The following is a 16247-nucleotide window of genomic DNA, read 5'->3' as shown; positions in this document are numbered from 1 at the left end:
TACATTTGAGAGGAATTTAGGGATTTCTTTATATTCATTCTTTTTCATGAAAGTTAAAATAGTTCTGAATTCTTATTTAGGTTTGCCAGTCATGTACTGTCTATTGGAAGCTGTGTCAGTGTATCCAGAAAAATTGGCTACCAAATTTGTAGACAAAACAGAATGGATAAAGGTATGTCCTCATGACATGTTTATTTCTCTAAGAATTCAGGTATTTCAAACTAATTAAAGCATCTTTCTTTCTACCAGTCTTAATATGCTCTTTACTACCTTTAAGTCATTTAAAAAATGACTTAAAAAATGAAAATATGCAGGTCGACATCCCTCATGACACATCTTGGTGGTGCATTGGGATGAATTTAAGAATTATCAATTAAAAATATTTTTCTGAGCCAGGTTGTTGTCGGCACACGCCTTTAATCCCAACACTCTGGAGGCAGAGACAGGTGGATTTCTGTGAGTTCAAGGCTAAGCGTAGTTCACAGAGTGAGTTCCAGGGTAGCTATAGCTATAGCTCTTACACAGAGAAACAAACAAGCAAAACAAAACAAAAACAACAACAACAAACACTTCAAAAATATTTTATAATAATAGGTATATAATTTTGAAAAACACATTTACTTTGTATATTTATTTGTCAAAAAGCACTTTTGTAGTTGTGACATGCCTTTAAATCTTCTTAGTTTCTCACTCGTCCTTGCTTCTGACAAACATACAAAGGACATTAATAGTTTTATGAGGTGAAACCTTCTATATTGCTTATGCATATATACATAAAACAATGCATTTAAAATGTTTCCTTTCACAGTTTTGACTTTCTTTTACTGGGTAGTAGAGCTTGTAGCTAGTCTTGTAACTGTGTAGAAAACTCCTTTTTATTTTAACAGCTTCATCATTTTCCATTGCTTGGTTAATTCTAGATCCTTATTACTGACCATTTAGGATTCTTATCTGTTGCAGTGCATAATACTATTTAATGCTATTTTCCATTCAGAGAAATAATTTTTCATAGCAGGGAGGATTTATTGTATTTCATGGGCGTATGTATGAGTGAGAAGTGTAGGTTTTAGATTTCCAGATGTGGAAGATGTGTCTATAATGTTGACCATGCCCACCCTTCATGTGGGGAGTACTACTAAGTTATGCTACCAGCTCAAGTAAGAGTGTTCTTTTCTCATAACACCAAAGGTGTTAGCAGATAAAATTGTAAGTGTAATTTGAATTTAGTAAAAATATGGCTCATACAGTTGTGTATGTATCTCTTTTGTGCTGTAATGTAACTCATTTTGGAAACTAGCTTGAGTTATGGTAAAATTTATAGATTTTTGTAGTAATAAGGGTGGCGGCGGGGCTGCGTCCCCAACACCCCAGCCGCCTGCCCGGCTAGCTTATGCCCCGAAATAATTACACGGACACTGTATTCTTTTAATTACTGCTTGGCCCATTCTCTTCTAGGCTAATTCTCACATATTAATTTAGCCCATTTCTAATCATCTGTGTATGGCACCCCAAGGTGCGCTTACCAGGAAGATTCTAGCCTATGTCCATCCTGGGTCAGAGCTTCATCCTGGGAGCGGGGCATGGCGTCTCTCTCAGGCGTCTGCTCCGGAGAGCAGAGCTGTGGAGTCTCTGAGCTCACTTCCTCTTCCTCCCAGCATTTTGTTCTGTTTACTCCTCCCACCTATCCTCTAACCAATAAAATGGGCCAGGGCAGTGCCTTTATTAGCCAATGACCTTCCTCCATCATTTCCCCTTTTTCGGTTTAAACAAAAAAAAAGACTTTAACATAGCAAAATTACATATAACAAAACAGTTATCAAGTAAAAGTTACAATAATCTTTATCATAACTAAGGAAAACTATAACTATTCTTAACTCCATCAAAGACTCCAGAAAGATATAATATTACCTAAGTAAACAAGAACTAATACTTCAAACTCTAGAAATGACAAAGACATCTCGCTGCCTGGACAGTCACCCAAAGTTCTTTTGTACCATTGGGGCATCCATCTTCAGCCTTCAGGCCCATGGTATCCAGCAGACATTTCCATAAAGCAGGAAAATTCAAAGTCAGTTCAGTCACTATCTGTTGTGTCCTGCAGAATGTCTCGCAGACTCTTTCAAAATGAATCAGGAACCCCGAAAGATCATCTCACCTTTAGGCAAGTTCAGTAGTCCTCTCTCTGTGGGTTCTCTGTGTCCAGTTTATGCAATAGTCCAGGCAAGAGCAGTTTCTTGCCCAAATGGCTATCAAAACTCCATAACGAGCCTCTTCGATGCCCATCTTCCTCTTGAAGTAGATTGGTGCTGCCAGGAGCAGAGTGTCTCATTGTCATGAAAAGTCCTCAGTTATTAAAACATTAAATGTCCTATTCTGTAATCTTTGAAAGACATGAAGAATGTCTATCTAAAATATATCTCTATATATCTAGAAAATCTAACTAACATGACTACAAGCTTTACTATTATCAATGATTATCCATTAACAACCTATATTTCTTAATTATACAGTACATATTTAAATGAACTACACAATCACAATACCTTAATCAAAATCAGAAACACTTATACATATAACAAAATTGACCGTAAATCTCTATCAATAAAGCAAAATCTATACTAATGCAAATTATTCATACCTATATCATATCCCCCTTAAAATGTAAAAGAACGTTTATAAACCATATTTGGGAATATGGGCGCAGTTTTTTCTCTCCAAACTGCTTCCTGCTGAATGGGGGCGTCGTTAATTAGGTCTTTCACGGTATAACCTGTGTGCTAGCTTCATCTCAGTTGGCAGTTGAGCGAAGCAATTTTCTGAAGGTGTTCACACCAACCCTTCAGGAGGGCGTGGTCCATCATACCAAATCGGAATAGAAGAAATGAACAGTGTCTCATCATCTGTGAAAACAAAATAAGAAACTCCTTTCCAAAGTATCATATCCTTAGACCCAAACTCAAAATATCTATGTTGGATTAGTTCAGAAGCATTTATAAACAAATATCTTTTAGTAGCTTTTGTTCTTTCCTCAGCATTCAAATAATTCAAAGAGAGCATAATAACATACAGTATCAAAATTATCTGTGTATTTTCCATCTTTGTGCAGCTTTGTTTTAACCTCTATTTTGTTTATTTTTACTTTTAACTCTTTGCTTTTTGAGACAGGTTCTCTGTATCTTTGACCTGAAGTAACTCTGTAGACCAGGCTGTCCTTGAACTCTCAGAGATCTGCCCGTCTCTGCCTCCCAGGCACCGGGATTAAAGGCGTGTGCTTCCACACCTTGAAGTCACAGAGGTCTATCTCCCTCTGCCTACCAAGTGTTGGGATTAAAGGTGTGTACCACACACAACAACTTTCTTCCTTTTTTTTTTGTTACTTTAAGAACTTTAAATTTTAGTCTGCATATATTTTTAACACACTTCAAACCATTTAGAAATTTTCTTTGTCTTTGAATCTCTCTTTACTGTATATCTCTCTTTTTCTGACCACACGAGTCTTTACCAAGCAATATCAGTAGGATTAAAGGCGTGGCTTTGCCGGCTGGAATCCAGCCCATTCCTTAGCTTTCCAGCGTCATGACTGAGGTACTGGCTGTAGCCAGCAAGCGAGCTTCAGCAGCCTTTGCTTGCACACCGCACAAACCGCCTGCGTAAAAGAGTCAGAGTTTGTCCTGGCAGGACAGCCCAGAAAGCCGGCATTTTTAAACGGCGCAGCTTTTTTCCTGCTATGGCTGAAAACCGAAAAGCATGTGTTCAGCTTTTCGTCAACACCGTTTAAGTGTTTCGTGGCAGGACCTCTTAATGAGCTGCAGGCTTTGCAGCTAAAGCTGAGTCAGGAAGCCTCTCTTAGATGAGGCGCTTGCTTGCCTCTAGCAAGCAGAGTAGAACCGAGAAATTGCTGCTACCAAGAAACCAGGCACAATGCTTTCATTTTGTTCTATAATTATTTCCCAAGCTGTCTCAGGCTTTATGTGGAAGCAGTTGTCCACGTGGGCGCCATATGAAGTAATATGAGCGGCGGGGCTGCGTTCCCAGCACCCCGGCCTCCCGCCTGCTCGGCTAGCTTATGCCCCGAAATAATTACACGGACACTGTATTCATTTAATCACTGCTTGGCCCATTCTCTTCTAGGCTAATTCTCACATATTAATTTAGCCCATTTCTAATCGTCTGTGTATGGCACCCCAAGGTTTGCTTACCAGGAAGATTCTAGCCTATGTCCATCCTGGGTCAGAGCTTCATCCTGGGAGCGGGGCATGGCGTCTCTCTCAGGCGTCTGCTCCGGAGAGCAGAGCTGTGGAGTCTCTGAGCTCACTTCCTCTTCCTCCCAGCATTTTGTTCTGTTTACTCCTCCCACCTATCCTCTAACCAATAAAATGGGCCAGTGCAGTGCCTTTATTAGCCAATGACCTTCCTCCATCAGATTTTATCTTTAAATTTGAAAATAGGAATTTAGTTTGTCAAGAGATACAAGTTTTTTAATTTTTCTTGAGAAGATTTGGTCTTTTGAATGTGCTTCTTATTTTAAAAAGGGTGATCATTCTTTGTGGATATTTTCTAATTTAAACTAATGTAGGTTTTGATCACTTAATAGAAGGTAAGAAAACTTTCTATGATATGAAGAGAAACTAGAATATGAGTTTGGTTCTAGGGCCTGTTATACAGTGACCTATGAACTAAAAATAAGGTTTTATTCTTGCTTTTTCGCCTTCCTTCCTTCCTTCCTGTTTTTTTCTTTTTTTTTTCTTTTCTTTTTTTGAGACAAGGTTTCTCTTTGTAGCCCTGGCTGTCTAGAACTAAATGTATAGACCAGGCTGGCTTTGAACTCAGAGATAGACATGCCCCTGCCTCCTGAGTGCTGGGATTAAAGGCGTGTGCCACTGCCACCTAGCACTATTGTTCACTTTATCTGAAAAAAAAATGCTGGAGTTTGAAAAGAGTGCTTTGCACGTGGTAGGCCGGTGTTTTTCCTCCAAACCACAACTATAGATCTTTTATATCTGTAAGTAGGTGAAAAAAATAACGAAACACATTATTTCATGACATACAGGCTGCAGTCCTCATTTTATTGGAACACATTTGTGTCCATCCCTCTATGTATTATCTTTGCCTGCTTTTGTGAACAGTGGCATAATGGAGTAGCCCCCAGAGTGACCAGATAGACCACAGGGTCTTGGTTTTTCACAGAAAAATTGGTTTACTGATCTTTATTTTAAATCAGCTACATTTATTTTGCCTGTTTTAATGGACATGAAGCTAAGATTTTTTTTTTGTTGTTGTTTTGAGACAGGGTTTCTCTATGTAACATTCTTGGTTGTTTGAACTTCCTTGGTAGACCAGGCTGGCCTTGAACTCATAGAAATTCACCTGCCTCTGCCTTCTAAGTGCTGAGATTAAAGGCAAACACCACCACCACCCAGCTGAGATTTTTGTATATAATTTCAGCTCATTACAATTTTTTATTTATTTTATATTTTTAATAAAATATAATTAAATCATTTCTCCCTTCTCTTTCTTCCTTTTAATCCTTCCCATATTCCTCCCCAACTCTCAAATTGATAGCCTCTTTTTCTATTAATATTTTATATATATGTATGTGCGTGTATATATACGTATACACATAGAGAGAGAAATATATTCATACAGTCTGATGAGTTCATTTTTGTTGTTTGTGTGTATATGATTTCAGGGCTGACCACTCTGTATTGGATAACCAGTCAGGGAGCTCATCCCTGGGAGAGGCTAATTCTCCCTCAGCAATCATTGGTTGCCTGTAGTTCTTTGTCTAGGGGTGGGACCTGGTAAGATTTCCCTCTACTGTGTTAGCATGTCTATTAGTATTGTCATTGTTCGGGTCTTGTTTATCCAACCAATTTGAAGAGAGACAGTCTTATGACACCCCTATCTCCAAAACCTGTTCTGTGATGTTACGTGAATCATAGAGGCAGGAGCTGTGCTGCAAATGTATCCATTTAGGCTGGACTTTCCCACAATCCAACCTGTTCTGTGATGTTACGTGAATCATAGAGGCAGGAGCTGTGCTGCAAATGTATCCATTTAGGCTGGACTCTCCCACAATCCATTGATGTTTGTATTGTGTTCAGTTGTGGTTTTCTATAATGGTCTCCATTTGTTATAGAGAGAAGCTTTTATGATGAGACATGATAAGTATTCTTACCTCTGGGATAGGAATAAGATTTAGATTGTAGTTAGGAATTATCCTGGCCTAACTAAGTGGTAATAGTTCTTTTTTAATACCTTACTAGTCCTGGATAGTTGGCTAGATTTATAGTACCAGGCATGATTTCCCTTCTTTTGAATGGGCCTTGAGTCCATTTAGATAGCTGTTGGTTACCATTGATTTGGCTTGCCATTTTTACACTTTTCTGGATATCTTGCTTTGCTGGTCATTGTTGTGGCTCATAGATGTCACAGCTGAATAGGACTGTTAATATGGCACTTGCATAGTATTTTGTGATACTATGGAGGCTAGACTACGGGAAGGAGGATTTCAGGTTAGATCCAATTCAAATATATTAAGCTTGTTTTTGAATATTTCATACGTGAACATAATATATTCTGATAATTCTCTCCCTTATTTCTTTTTATCTTTGTCCCACACCTTTTACCCTCTTCTATCGCACCACTGGCCTCTTTCCCATATTTGTGACTTTTGGGTTTTTTATTTCTTGTGACCATTTAGTTTAACCAAGGACATATGTGTGCCCTTTGTATTATAACTGTCCATTGGAGCCTGGCAGAGTCATTTTGTTTGGAAATAATAATTTCTTGCATTGCATTTTTCATGGAGAACAATAGATTGAATGTTAAATATATCATTTACTTTTATAATTTTAAATGTCAACTTGTCAGCAGGAAGATGGTTATGAATCATATACCGCTCTCTTTTCTGTGTTGCTCAGAGTCTAATGAGTAGCAGTAAAGAAGAAATGCGTGAATTGGCGGCCTTGTTTTACTCGGTGGTTGTGTCAACAGTATCTGGAAATGAATTAAAGTCAATGATAGAACAACTTATAAAGGCTACAAAAGACAATCATGTATGTTACCAGTTTATCTTCATTCTTCTTTATTGTTTAAATAAAACAACTTTGCATTTTGACAAAATATACAAACCTGTCTCTGAAACTCAGGCACTGTTATTAATCCTAGGGCAAGTTTTCTTTTTTTAAACCAGCAGATTTATCCAGTTTGAGATCTAAGTACTGTTATGACAAGAACTTAGGAGCCATTTTGCTAGAAAGAATCAATTTCTATTTTGTGCCTGTAAGACAGTGAAAAATATGAAATTTTGATTACGAAATATGAAAAAAGAAATGACATTTTGTTTCTATCCCATTTTTCTCTCAATTCTGGAAGTAGTTGAATCTTTAAGGGACATCTTCTTAGATTAGGAAATTTACTTGCAAGAGTGGACTAACCTGAGCATGTTGGAGTTTTTGAGCCTGAGTCTCACTGTGTAGTCGAGGCAGCTTTCAGACTCGAGATTCTCCTGCCTTAGTATGTGCCACTGTACTCAATTTTGTTCTCAGGTTTAGTAGGTGATAGGGTTTTACATAGTATCTGATTGTACTTTTAGTTTTTAGGTTTCCATTTGTAAAGCAAACTTACACATTGTTTATAAGCCTTTATAAGTAAAAATTGCATCGATGTGTTGATTCTGTCACTCCAATTAATAGATTTTAACTATGTGTTTGAAAAGTACTGTTTTAGTTAATGTGCACATTGTGGTAGGCATTTATTTGGGAATCCCCAGGGCTGCCTGGTGTTCAGTTATTAGCTCTTCCCACCCCCATCTCTGCTACCACTTAATAACTGCAGTAAAAGCAAACTTGATTAGTATATTACCTAATTTGTATTTGAAGATTTTAGTAGTTAGAAAAAGGACTGCTCATTGTATTTTGTTGGCAGTATAGAGAATTTATCCTTGAGCATTATGATAACTAGCTGTATAAACAAGAAGAAAGCATAATGGTTATAGTTGATGCTCAGTGGTTAAGAGCACTTGGCTGCTTTTCAGAGGACCTGGGTTCAATTCACAGCACCCACATGGCAGCTCACAACCGTATGTAACTCCATTTCCAGGGACCTGGAGACAGTCCACGAACATTAGCACACATTGAGGCTGACACTCATATATAAAATAAAAATTAGATAAGAAGGAAAGTATAAGGACTACAGAGGCATATTTAAAAAGTCACCTGACCCACAGTTGAGGTTGTATGAAATTAAAGTTTCTAAATCTGGATATGAGTAGAGATTCTCCGCATTCTCTGTTAGAAACTCTTGTTAGAAACTGCTCTTGTTTAAGTTTAAGTCATTGACTTTTAGTAGAATCATTTTATTTTCTAGCCTTAGGTTTTATCAGAGAAATTACTCTAACAACAGTTATTTCAGCATGTCTTTTCATGTGTGAGGTAGAAACAGTGCTATTATGTTATTAAATTCAGAGCCCTGAGGTACAGCATGGATCTTTGCTTGCGTTGGGATTCACTGTGGGAAGATACCTGGCTAAGAAGAGGATGAGAGCAGCAGAGCAGCACGACCTGGAGACAGATGGTGGTCTCTTGCCTGAGCAGGAGGAGCTCATTCGGAGTGCAACGGAAACAATAGGTGAGTGCCGTACTGACTTGGGTGCTGCAGGGTTTGGATTATGTTAAATTTTTAATATGGTATTTTAGTTTCTTCTTACAATATTTCACTTTAAAGACACAAGCTTTTCCATAAAATAGCCTGTTTTCTCCATGTTCTTATCTTCTAGTGTCAGTTATGTTATGGGGAAAACTAACGTTCAAGGACACTTAAGTCCTTTTGTCACGCTGTCAGCAAGTGGTCAACCAGAAAACACCAGAGACCTTGATTTCCTGTTGCTGCTTTAAAAAATTAGTACATGGCTGATTGTTTTAAATCATAAGAATAACTAGTGTGCTATCTGTTGTGTCTACATGTGCTCACAGGTTCATTTTTAGACAGTACATCACCTCTTTTGGCAATTGCTGCCTGTACAGCCCTGGGTGAAATTGGCAGAAATGGTCCTCTCCCGATCCCCAGTGAAGGATCTGGATTTACCAAACTTCATCTGGTAGAAAGCTTACTCAATAGAATCCCTTCCAGTAAAGAAACAAATAAGGCAAGCCTTTCTTTTCCTTTTTTTTCCCCTTTCCTTTCTGGAATTCATAGTTGTATGAACTAACAAAGCCAAGTTATTATGAGTATAGTCATCTATCTGTAGCCATCCGTGCCCACTGCAGATAGAATAAAGTTTTACTAATGTGTTAAAAATGATAAAGATGTAATTTTGATAAAGGTATTTGCTTTTTTTAAATTTGTTTTTGAGGGAGACATGTATAAACTGCTTTGTATGTTATCTTTTGACCCAGTTATTCTAATTTAGCTCCTTAACAGTTTGGCTTTCAGTGACTATTTTTGTTATGCAAAAGATAGATATAAGTGCCCAGTCTCCTGATCTATATAGCTTTAGGGCAGTGTGGATCTTACTCTCTCACAGCCCATCTGGCTTGGAGAAGTGTAGGCATTAGGAAGCGGTGTGAATAAGCTGAGGGAAGAACAGTTAGAGTTTTTTTTTTTTAATATTTATTTATTTATTATGTATACAATGTTCTGTCTGTGTGTATGCCTGCAGGCCAGAAGAGGGCACCAGACCTCATTACAGATGGTTGTGAGCCACCATGTGGTTGCTGGGAATTGAACTCAGGACCTTTGGAAGAGCAGGCAATGCTCTTAACCGCCTGAGCCATCTCTCCAGCCCAACAGTTAGAGTTTTTAAGTTGAGATAATTGTTTTCATAGACTTTACAACATTCTTGTAATTAAAGTACCTGATGTCGAAGGTGAAGGTGCTTTAATGAGTAGGAAAATACCAGTTTACTATTCGTTTTCAAAAAAACATTGTGGTCTTGTTCTTGGTTTAGCTGCTATTTAAAACCAAGACAATACATTATATAGTTTTCTTTTTAGCTATCATTATCTGGTCTTTAGCCATTGATGAATAATGCAAGTTACCCAAGATATATGCCACAGGTTTCACATGTATTAAAAGTAAGTCATTTCTGTGCGAGATAACAAGGAAAGAGTTTCAGAGGACTGATATAACTTGCCCAAGGGCTACTAAGTTGTATAGATAATTTTGTGCCTATAAACCACATTTGTTACCTTGACAGTTTAAATAATAAACCTAAGACTTTTTTATTTTTAATTTTTGTAGGTATAGATTTTTAATGGGCTTAGTTTTCTGCTTCTACTGTCTTTATAATTCTGTAAAATTGGGCACTTTTGTAATAATATAGGCGTTGGTATATTTGGCAGATGAATTTCCTTTTCCTGTCTTCTCATCTTGGAAATACTGTTTTGAGATAAAACTGTTACTTAATTTGTTTAAATTTTAAAAAAAAAGAATCTCTGTTCTTCCAGATGAAAGAACGAGCAATCCAAACACTGGGCTATTTTCCAGTTGGAGATGGGGGTTTTCCCCATCAGAAACTCCTTTTGCAAGGTCTGATGGATTCTGTGGAGGTATTTATATTGTTATTCAAATAAACATATTTTAGTTGTTTTGCTTACTCTTGAAATTTTAAAATTTTGTTTTATTGGGGGATTATTACTTTCTTTTATGTGTATGGGTGTTCTATCTTTTTGTGTCCCTCTTATAGTGCCCATAGAGGCCAAAAGAAGGCAGTGGATCCCCTTAAACTGTAGTTACAGATGCTCATTAGTTACCTGTGGGTGCTGGGAATTGAACCTGAGATCTCTGGAAGAATAGTCAGTATTCTAAAGTACTGAACCATCTCTCCAGCCCCTACTCTGAGATTTATTTTTTAAATTAAACATTTGTTCCTTCATCATATTTATTTTTGAGTGCTAGCTTTAGGCTTGTTACTGTGTTAGATATAGCTCTGAATTGTGTATCTGGGAAAGACTCTGATTGTTGAGTGGACCATGGTATAGTAGAACTAGAATAAACCAATTAGCCCCTTGTGGAGAGTTGTAGCTGATATTCTTGTTGCTATTGAGTTACTGATGCCCAGTGTTGTGCAAAAAGACCTATAGTTAGTGAATACTAGCAAATTGAGCAAATTGTGGTGTCTTAACATGACCTAATCTTGCCTCTGCCTAACTCATGTCTGTGTACCAGCCTCTTTGCTCTGAGCTTCTAAAAAGCTCATGTTTCCTTTTCAGATTGTTGCTGTGCTCCTTGAAAACCTTTTGGCATTTAAACTAGATTAGATTCTTTAGTTATAGTGGCTTGGAACCCTTTTCTTCATAGTGTCTATCACATTTTCTCACTGTTGTTTATTCAAAAGGCAGGGTCTGCTTTGCTCATTATTACTCAAGTTTCTAGCAGTATGATTGTAAAGGTAGATTTTCATAAATATTGGTAGAAGTAAGTGATTAGGAAGATAATTTGCATAGAAGGCAGGAGAATCCTAAAGGAGGGTGTGATTGTGTCAGAGAATTCTGCTTGAGTGGGAAGTAACTCTTGAGCCCTGCTTGGTAGGAGGAAAGAAACAGACTTTAATTGAGGCTGAAAGATGTGAGGTTTAAGATAACTGAGTAAGAGAACTGGAATTGAAATTCAAGCCTTCTTTCTTTTGTTTCCTCTCTGTGGGAGAGTGAATCCCATACTAAGCATGTATTCTACCACTGAGCTGTGTCCCCATTTCCATACAGTGTCTTCACAGTGAATTATACTCATGCCAGTATCATCAGATGCTAGTTGTCTTGGTTACTTTCCAGTTGCTGTCACAAAACACCACAACCAAGGCAATTTACAGAGGAAAGAGCTTATGGCTTATAGTTCAGAGGGTGAGTCAGGACCATCATGGCAGCAGGCAGTAAGGCACTAGAGCAGTCGCTGAGACCTACAAGTATGAGTTAGAGGAAGCTAACTTGGAATGGCCTAGTCCCAAAGCTTACCCCAGTGACATATTGCCTCTTATAAGGCCACACCTCGCAATCCTTCCCAAATAGTCCCACCAGCTGGGTACCCAGTGTTCAAATATATGAGCCTATAAGCCATTCTCATTCAAACCACCACATCTGTTTTATTGTAACCTCTTGGGAAGAAGCTTATATTTACCTTTTCATCTTTTTTCTTTGTGATGTCAACTCTCATTGTGGTTAAGTAAGAGCTTGTTGGGTTCTTAACATAGTTTGATGTCATTGTTTTAAAAATTTAGAAATACAAAAAAAACCATGGAATCAATGTAGAAAGATTAAAGGATAAGGATGAGTGAAAAACTGAATCTGAAAAACAGAATCCTAAAATAAAGCCCTAATGTGCTTTTTGGTATATTTTAACATTTTTTTTTTTTAATGGTGCTTGGATCAAACCTGTGACTTTACCCATAGACAAGTACTCTCCTAGTGAATACCTGGCCAACCCTACTTTAAACTTCGTTTTGGAAAAATTCAAACCTATACAAAAGAATAACAATATAGTGATTTTCCATAAACTTGCCTTATATTTCCTTGCTATATAGTAAGCCTAGTTACCTTATCATTCCTAAATTAGCTATTGGGTTTTGGTTTTTATGCCAATTATGGTATCAACAATAGGAAATAGTCAGGCACACTAAATAGTGAAAGCTTTATCTAAATTAGTATTATTTAATCCTTATGGCCTGATGAGGTAACTGATGATATTGTGTTGATTTAACCGGTAAGGCTGTCAGGTATATGTAGCTGTTGAGAAACTGAGCTAGAAATTCCATTGAGGTGGCTTCACCTTTGAACCACCGTAAGCCCCTACATAAGCCTACCATTTTCAAAGATTAATAGTCTCTACATAGTGAGTATGTACTGAGGGTGAGAAGCAATCTCATGGAGGTGAGAAATGAGCTTCAAATTTGTCTTAGTTCTCCATTCCTTCATTCCAACCACTTCTGAATCACTGAGTTAGCTTAAACAAGGAAAAAGAGTAAAAATAAAACCTGCTGAGAAGTAAGATATAATGCAGCTCTTTTGGGCTGTGGTGGTGCACGTGTTGAATCCCAGCACTTGGGAGGCAGAGGCAGAGGCAGATGGATCTCTATGAGTTCTTGTAGGCCATCCTGGTCTACAAGAGATAGTTTCAGAACAGACTCCAAAGCTACATTGAAACCATGTCTTAAGAAACCAAAAATAAATAGATAAGTAAATAAATAAAACAGCTCTTTTATAGAAATGGATATTTAAGGGAAATGCTCTCCTATTCATGGATTCTATTTTCCTTCATTGAAGGCCAAGCAGATAGAACTTCAGTTTACCATTGGTGAAGCCATCACCAGTGCTGCAATAGGAACCAACTCTGTGGCTGCCCGAGATGCCTGGCTGGTGACTGAAGAAGAATACACACCTCCTGCTGGTATCAAATATTTGTCTATTGATTTACTGAGTTTCTGAGTGGCTTTCTTCTGTTCTCCGTCATATTTGAGGCAAAAATATTTTTTCCCCAAATATTGATGCATGCCTTCAAATTTGGTTTGTCAAGGAGAATGGTTGATTAAAGAAGATTGAACAAACCAGGTAGTGGTGGTGCACACCTTTAATCCCAGCATTCAGAAGGCAGAGGCAGGAGGATCTCTGTGAGTTCAAGGCCAGCCAGAGCTACTGCCCCTTCCAAAGATTGAATATGAAAATTAGAACTTTCCCAGCCTCTTGTATCTCATTCATTACTACATAATGAAGCTCCACTGTCCCTTGCTAATCCTGGAAGTGTGCTAGAATTTAGTGACTGAATAATCGAGAGAGTATGTATGTGATTCCCGAGTATATATTACAGACATTAAGATTTTAGACTAAGGTGATTTATGCCTGCAATCCTAGCACTTTGGATGCTTAGGCAGGAGGATTGCAAGTTGAAGAACATATGGGCTAAATAATGAGATCAAAACCAGTTTGAGCTGTATAGTGAGATTTTTGTCTCCATAGCAAAACAAAACAAAAAAACAACAAAACCAAAATCAAGGCCTAGCAAGACCACTCTGCAAGTCAAGGTGCTTACTGTCAAGTCTGATGGCCTGAGTTCTATCACTGGAACCCCATGACATAGAACCAGCTCTAGCAGAGCTGACCTCTCACTGCCATGTGTGTGCTGTGGCATGAGCTTTCATGCATATCTACATGTGTGCACATGTACACACAAAAAATGAATAGGCCCAGTTTTAAAAATTAAAGAAAAAACAAAGTAAAACAAAAAAAATCCTAAGTACAAAAAAAACTCTATCTTCTTGGATTGATTGAATTTCAAATTGAAAAGATATTTTAGTATTGAACCAGGGTTGTTTTTATCTTGAAAGCTAAAAGATAATTCATAAAGTATTTTTATTTTATCTTCTTAGTTGGGAAAATTAAATAAGAATGTTTTCATGGGCCGGGCGGTGGTGGCGCACGCCTTTAATCCCAGCACTTGGGAGGCAGAGACAGGCGGATCTCTGTGAGTTCGAGACCAGCCTGGTCTACAAGAGCTAGTGTTATAGTTAACATTTATCATTGTAGTATCATCTCACCTATTATAGAAGACTTAAAAGAACTAGGAAAACCATTTTTCTTGAAGTATAAATGTGGTTGATGGAAGCCAAACTAGCCCCCTGAGGCTTCTGTTTGAATGCATGTGAGGTAAAGCAAGACAATATTCGTGTAATGGAAGGGGAAAGAGGCATTCATCAAGCCTCAGTACTGCTGGGATTGTGAAACCCCGAGGAAGAGAGACAAATGTGTTATAGCTGGAAGACAAAATTGAAAGGCAAAGCTATTGCTTGGTTTATTCTTAGATGGAAGCATAAGAAAGAATAAAGGAAAATTGCTGAGGTTGAAGAGAGTGGGGAATTTTTATTCCAGTGAACTAGTGTTATTTTCATACATTAAAATGCTGGTTTATAGTAAGCTCCTGGACATCTTGATCATTTTTTTATTTGTATTTTTCGAGACAGGGTCTCTCTGTGTAGCTTTGGTGCCTGTCCTGGAGCTCACTGTAGACCAGACTGGCCTTGAACTCACAGAGATCTGCCTCCCTCTGTCTTCCAAGTGCTGGGATTAAAGGCATGTGCCACCACTGCCCAGTGGTCATGTGTCATGTGGTTATTGTATGAGTATTGATTAACTGTGACTTTTTAAAGGAAATTATATTTGTGTGTTTTAATCATAATCATTCTTTGCTTTTTCCTCAGGTGCCAAAGTGAATGATGTTGTCCCTTGGGTTTTAGAAGTTATTTTAAGTAAGCATATTATCAGCCCCAACCCACATGTGAGGCAAGCTGCCTGCATCTGGCTCCTTTCTCTTGTGAGGAAGCTAAGTACCCATATAGAAGTGAAGGTGAGCTTCATAATGTGCATTGTATATGTGATGAACTCTATAAGGATCCCAGAGTATTTATAAATTAAAATAGGAAGAAAGTATGTGAAGGTTGGAATCATTAAAATAAAGGAGAAGTTCTGAAATAGGCTCCGTGTGAAGCAGTGAAGGATGATGATCTGATTAATACTGGCAAGAACATGATCTCAATGTGAAGATGTAATGTCAGAAGTGCCAATAATGGGGACGTTCATACTGGGACAAAAAGGGTTAGAGCAGATCCTTAGACTACCTGTGTAGGGTACAGCTTCTAGTGATGTGAACATCTATAAAGGCGAGGGAATGGAAAGGTTCATGACTGCCTTGGTTCTAAGACTCCCTGACCTCAGTGTACCTTGCAGTGAGGTGCTTTATTCTCTGAAGAGGTGGGATTTCAGTGCTCTAATGCCTTTTCTCTTCTTTCAGTCTCATCTTAAAGAAATTCAGAGTGCATTTGTTTCAGTTCTGTCAGAAAATGACGGTAGGTTGTTGGTAAATACTTGACTTGTCAAATTCTTTAAACTTGTATTTTAAGTTTTAAAAAGTATGAGCCGCAGCACAAAGACCTCAGAGCCGTGTGACTAAGACAGAGGGAGCCATACACCTTTTTAATGCCAGCATGTGGGAGGTCAGGGGCAGGAGTCTCTATCCCAGAACTGCAATACAATTAAAAATTAAATGTTTTAGTATCAAAGGTAATTGTATTAAGGTGAAGACCAAGATTAATTATTACAGAACCATATTCCTAGGGTATCAGAAATTGAAATTCTTTCTTTTATATGAATTACAGCATCTGCAACTTTACATTTTTTAAAAATAGATTTGAGGCCTTAACATTAGTGTTAAAACCTTTTCTACTTCTGGTTACTTTTCCTCTTTGATTAAAGCTAGGAAAAAGC

The 16247-nt window shown here is 37.8% G+C and overlaps 1 protein-coding gene across 4 annotated transcripts in view; it reads left to right on the top strand.

The window, feature by feature from the left end:
- The window catches only part of Ecpas (Ecm29 proteasome adaptor and scaffold), a 121461-nt gene that overhangs the window by 73854 nt on the left and 31360 nt on the right, over positions 1-16247 (top strand). For all 4 annotated transcript variants that reach the window (XM_041656915.1, XM_041656914.1, XM_041656912.1 and 1 more), the window contains 8 exons: positions 81-172; positions 6924-7058; positions 8469-8631; positions 8976-9148; positions 10449-10550; positions 13257-13380; positions 15185-15330; positions 15775-15829. In XM_041656915.1, coding sequence (XP_041512849.1) covers positions 81-172; positions 6924-7058; positions 8469-8631; positions 8976-9148; positions 10449-10550; positions 13257-13380; positions 15185-15330; positions 15775-15829 — 990 coding nt within the window. The remainder of the gene's footprint in view (positions 1-80; positions 173-6923; positions 7059-8468; positions 8632-8975; positions 9149-10448; positions 10551-13256; positions 13381-15184; positions 15331-15774; positions 15830-16247) is intronic.

Source organism: Microtus oregoni, unplaced genomic scaffold (assembly GCF_018167655.1).
Source record: "Microtus oregoni isolate MIOR12 unplaced genomic scaffold, Mior012 000008F_ref0000371, whole genome shotgun sequence".
Classification (NCBI taxonomy): domain Eukaryota; kingdom Metazoa; phylum Chordata; class Mammalia; order Rodentia; family Cricetidae; genus Microtus; species Microtus oregoni.
This window is presented reverse-complemented; position numbering and strand designations above follow the sequence as displayed.